The 5741-nt window shown below is 44.4% G+C and overlaps 1 protein-coding gene across 1 annotated transcript; it reads right to left on the bottom strand.

The window, feature by feature from the left end:
• Nucleotides 1–464: 464 nt before the first annotated feature.
• vsig8b (V-set and immunoglobulin domain containing 8b) lies at nucleotides 465–5160 on the bottom strand (the record flags this gene model as incomplete). The annotated part of the gene is made up of 7 exons (XM_083902405.1): nucleotides 465–708; nucleotides 2145–2283; nucleotides 2367–2489; nucleotides 2567–2719; nucleotides 2932–3133; nucleotides 3477–3646; nucleotides 5088–5160. The coding sequence occupies 7 exons, from the start codon at nucleotides 5158–5160 to the stop codon at nucleotides 465–467; spliced, it is 1104 nt and encodes a 367-aa protein (XP_083758531.1).
• Between the last annotated feature and the right edge of the window lie 581 nt (nucleotides 5161–5741).

Here is a 5741-nt window from a genome sequence, read left to right as displayed (position 1 = left end):
TAATGTTCATATACCAACAACAACAGTACAGACAAAATATTAGCATTAAAAAAAAAAGTATTTTGCAGACTGCAAATCTTGTTTATGTTTTTGGCATGTGGCGCCACCTACTGCTGTCTCAGCTGCCGAACAACCACGGGTTGCCAGTTATGTCAGAAAAACGAAGCCTAAAAGACCTCGGCGTTTCAAATTTGAATGTAGTAACCGTTTTTGGCCACATTCTTACATATGGCACCTTTAAATCTGTGTAAAAGTGACTGTGATTATAAGGATAAAGAGCGCTACCTCTCGCACGTTTATGTTTGGCTGAGGTCCCTGAAGTTCTCCATTTAAATATATATATCGTATTGCACCGTTTGTCACAAACATACTGTACATAAGATGATTATTTACACGACTCTTACATCATCTCTATAATCGTCTCTCCTTCATGTTTCATACTCATGGCACAGTCCTGACTGCAGCTACACCGGGTATCCGTACTGATGGTCATAGTTGAGGGCGGCGGCTCTGGTTCCTGCGTTGGTCGACGTGCCGTTCTTCGCTCCACCCCCCGTGTAGATGACGCTGCCTCCAGACTCGCTGACACTGGGCAGCGGCTTCCTCACAGAGCTGTAGAGGACGCCGTGGTGCGTGCGGTAGCCCAGCACCGAGCGGATGCTGGAGTTTCTGCTGGCGGGTCGGCTCTCTGGGGCCGCGATGTCCTCTCTGCGGACGTGGGTCACAAAAAAGGTTTCAGGTGATTCACTTTCACTTTCAGTAGGTTTTAAATAGGCTATGATTTTCACATGTAGACGAACAGCGTTCAAAACACCAGGGACAATCGAAGGGTCCAACCAACAATGCAGAAAATGGAATATAACAATATATGCTGAGCTGATTTTTGTGTTGTTTGTGCCGTTTCTGTGCCTCAGTGTTTTGCTGCCTCTTGACCAGGTTGTCACTGTAAATGAGAACTGGTTCTTGATTGACTCACCTGGTTAAATAAAGGTTAAATAAAATTTGTTAATATTAAAGGCGCCATATGTAAGAATGTGGCCAGAACTGTTACTACACTCAAATTGTCACTAACGCAGGTTTCGTTTCGTTTCCATTGTAGCTCAGACGTAACTGGCAACCCGTGGTCGCTCGGCAGCCGCGACTCTACTGACTGCAATGATTGGTAGACGGAGGTAGGTGGCGCCACATGACGCCAAAACATGCGCAAAATATATTTTTTTAATGCAAATATTTTGTCTGTACTGTTGTTGTGGTTGTTGGTGAGTTCAGTTTGTTATATGAACATTATTCCTGAGTCTCTGTGACATATTAGGATAATTTTATGGCCATGACTCGGCACAAATGTGTTGTGAACAGCGTCATACGTTCATAAATGGTCTAAAATGACTGTATCAGACTGATATCTGTATCCTGAGTGTGTGATGTCAGTGTTATGGTGGTATGTTCCCATCCCCATATTCCATGCACAGTTAAATCGAGCTGTGGTTTTAGCTCAGGTCCTAGTAAACCAGCACTGATAAGGACATGATTAACTGAATGAAGAGCGTCCTCCTCACCAGCTCCTCTAGGGTTTTCAGGTTTAGCTTGAAGCGTGTTGTAAACACATCAAGCACCATTCACAGTCTTCTATTAACTCCCGCCCGAGTTTGGCTTTGTTTTTGTCGCCGTTTTTTTCCTTCTCCTCTGATTTTCATGGTGTTGGAACTGTGCACAGACTCTGTGCCACAGAGCGCTCAGGCCCAGATTAAGTCTGACTCTGCTGTGACAGAACAAATATGTGCAGTAGTCGCTCGACTCCCTGTCACCTTATCTGGGTGTGTTAGTCTGACTTGATATAAGACAATTTCAGTCAGACTAACACATATTAAAAGTCTGTAAAATAGAGAATAGTGTATTGGACGCCTCAGGCACGGCAACTAACAAAGATTCATTATATATCATAAACACTTTTTTATTTTGAGTTATATTGTTCCATATTACACTTGAAAAATATTGTTATCGGTATACGTTAGCTGAACTATAGTCTAAAACAGGTAAAAACATATTGGAGAGCATTTGACTCATCAGAAACTTGAACATATGTTTAGAACTTGACTCGTTTCTTACACACTTTCAAACACTCTCTGATTGTGGGCGTCCGTTACCTTATTTCGTTGGAGATCTCCTTCTCGTAGCGGCGCTTGTGGCAGCAGCAGATCAGGAGCCAGATGAGGAACAGCAGGAGGAGCAGGAGCAGCAGAGCGCCGATCACCGCCCCGACGATCACACCCACCTTATTTGTCGCTGGAAGAGAGGAAGAGATATACTGGCAGTTGAAAAACAAAGACGAGAAGTTCCTTTAGGCTGTAGAATGTAAAAAGACTTACGGTTGTATGCGTGCAGCTCATATTTACACTGAGCTTTGCCAACAGCATTTTTCACTTCACACACATAACTTCCAGAGTTGCTGTCTGTGTGATTCTTTATCAACAGAACGCCAGACTGTGGGTCTTAATGGAAGAGGGAGAGAATTCAGTACACTATGCAAATGAATGTGTAGATTCTGCTTTTCTCTCTCTTCCCTCACCTTGGGTTGCTGTGGGTGATATGACACCTCCGCTTACTCTCGTCCACACATAAGACAGAGGCGTGGATCCTCGGGAGGACTCGCAGTGGAGGGAGATGGTGGAGCCCTTTTCCTCGCCACCTTCAACCCAACACTTTGGCACCGACGGGGGAACTAAAATGGAAACAAACGCATGGTAAAGAAAGCTTTTGTTTTGTTTTGTTTGGGATAATTAAACGTGTGAGACGGCAGAACAGAGAAAGGTGTGATCGCCGGCCGAGAGAGAGCATCGACATTCCACACGAATGAGTGCGACGTCTGAAAGGAGAAAAGGAGCACTGAGCAAATCAACAGGTAAAACCGGAAAAAAGGAATTTTCTCCTCACCCATCACCACCAGAGTGACTTTTCTCATGTCGACACCCGGTGCTTTCTTGACTTTGCACTGGTATGTGTCCGTGTCTGAGATCTTCAGGTCTGACAGAGAGATGGAGGCGTCGCCCTGCTTGGGGTCGCCGATGAATTTCATTCTCTTGGAGACGCTGGCATCTCCATACTGGTGGACCTGTCCGCCTGAATAGGATAACATCTGAGATGCAAAGACTTTATTCAGCAGGTTTCTCCTCTTACTCACCCCTAAAGGGAAAGGATTGCTTGTTTTAAAGGTGCATTATGTAATAAATCAAAAGCAAATGGCCATAAAATCCTCCTAATATGTCACAGAGACTCAGGAATAATGTTCATATAACAAACTGAACTCGCCAACAATTAGAGTCTCAGCTTCCCGAGCAACCACGGGTTGCCAGTTACGTCAGAAAACGAAACCCTAAAAGACCTCTGTGTTTCGGATTTGAGTGTAGTAACCGTTTTTGGCCACATTCTTACATGTGGCGCCTTTAAGTACGTGATCCTTCACTGCTCTGTGCACTCACCAGTTTGTCCTTCTGGGTCATGTCAGGGCTGAGGTCGACCCACTCGATGTCCAGCTCGCCCGTGTCCTGAGGGCTGGGCGTGTACGTGCACCCCAGGTTGACCGTCACCCCCACCGGTTTCTGAATGGTCTGCGGCCCCGTGGACGTTATCTGCATCGCCTCGTTCACGTCTAATAATGACACGGAAACATTTTGGTTCAGATATTTGCATATCGTAGTATGAGCAGCTCTTCTGCTCCCCCGTGGTTTCCCCGTGGTTTCCCCCTAAATCTAAAACACAAACAACGACTCATTTCTCTCCCAAACACATTAATATTTCCCTGACTTAATGCCATTCACGCTCTGGGCCTGTGCTCAGCGTGGCACACACGTCCTGATTCGAGTCTAATCAGCCTTTTAAGTCAAACTGAGGATTTAAATTTGAGCTGGAGTTCAAATTATATATATATATATATGAAAATGAGCGTGATGCTTATTAACTGTAGGGAATGAATGATGATGAAGGTAAACATGGAGATGAAGATGTCTCAGGGTTGACAGCCTTACAGTCTGACATTTGGAGAAAGAACTCTGTGCCGATTGTTAGAACATTTTAACGGATCTGAGCCATTTACTCGGGTAATAATGTCCTTCATCGTCTGAGAAAAGGTCTTTTCGTTCAAATCGAGATGATTTACCTCCGGCGAATATCTAAATGGAGCGCGATCATTTAAAAGATGAGATGTGCTCATCGCGGAATCCACGGCATTTTCTGGAAGCACTTTAATGGCACACGGTGTTAAAGGTGTTTATGAAACGCTGGAAGCGGCCGATGTGATGAAGGAGAGTGGAAAAAAAAAGCTCAGGTCAGTCAAATCTCAGCTCCCTGGAGTAAAACACTACCATCTAAATAATGAGCGTTTGACAGAGAGGCAGCTCGGCCGAGTTGTCGGTTACGGAGAGGAAATTCAAATCCTTAGCACCTCCTCGTTAGCTCGGAAACATAACAGGTTTGACCTCACGTTACCATTCTGGGAAGCAACACGCAGCGAATTAAGGAATCAGAGCTTGGAAAACACAGAATGAGGTGGAGCAAAATTAGGGTTTAGCCGGTTTTTTTGTGGGAACATGATGAGGGTTTAGTTTCACTCTGCTGCATTCATTTGATCTGATTTTTGCTTTTGTTTTTTATGTCGTTCGTATATTAAACCTCGGCAGCTTGGATCGAGGCCCGAGACTCATTTCTCCGCTGGGGATTGTAAAAGCCTCCGAGGATCTGACTTCACAAAATCACTCAGCTCAGCTTGACCCTCAGCAGCAGCAGCAGCAGCAGCTGAGGTATGAATGTTGTGCAGTGCACCTGCCAAGCCACACACATTATTTATTAAGAGCATGTCAGACCACTGTGTTGCACGATTCTCTGATCACACACACACACACACACACACACACAGAGAAACACCTGTTCTGTGAGCGATTGTAACTTCTTTATCCTCCATGTTCAGAATATTTAAGTGTTGCCGATGAAAGCAGTCAACAAGCTGATCAAAGACACGGCAGATGCAATGTTTACTTTGGCTTCTCTTATTATGCAACTAAAATGCACTCCCGGGAAAATGATATCACACTCACCTGTCCTCAGCTGAATGGTGAGCACAAACAGCAGAGCCACCTTTAGCCTCGTGGCTGTGAACGCCAGCTCCATTTTGACCCTGAGAGCAAATCAAACATCACATCCACTAATTATTCAGAGCGTATCCCGACACAGTGACCGCCGAACTATTTTAGATCCAATTTAATACGTTGAACTTTTCATTTACCTCTGTGTTGCAGTTGTGGAAACACTGGAAAAGAGGAATTGCTGCCTTTTTAAAAAAACAAACAAAAACAAACAAACAAACAAAACAAACCGTAGAGAAAGTGAACATTTTGAATATTGATGGGTAAAACAGAGACAGAGAGAAGTGCTTTGTTCTATGCTGGAGTCATTTGAAGGGTTGTGACGTACCTTAAACTGAAGAAAACAATCCAAAGTTTGACAAAAGTATGGCCGTCCGGGCCCGTCAGTGCTGCAGGACTGGAGTACCTGCTTATTTTGCTCTCAGGTGAAACCCAGCAGCAGTTACTATGGCCACACCCTCTCTGTCCATAGTGCATAGTCTTGGCCACTCCTTAGGATTGGAACACAGCCAACTTCCCACTGTGTTGAACAACAAGCTCTAATTTAGGACACATTTATATGTGGATTGGAAACACAGTGATTAAAAAAAAAAAAAAAAAATTCAA

Source organism: Microchirus variegatus, assembly GCF_963457635.1.
Source record: "Microchirus variegatus genome assembly, chromosome: 16".
In the NCBI taxonomy this organism is placed as follows: Eukaryota; Metazoa; Chordata; class Actinopteri; order Pleuronectiformes; family Soleidae; genus Microchirus; species Microchirus variegatus.
The sequence above is the reverse complement of the archived record's forward strand: the minus strand, read 5'-3'. Positions and strand labels throughout refer to the sequence as shown.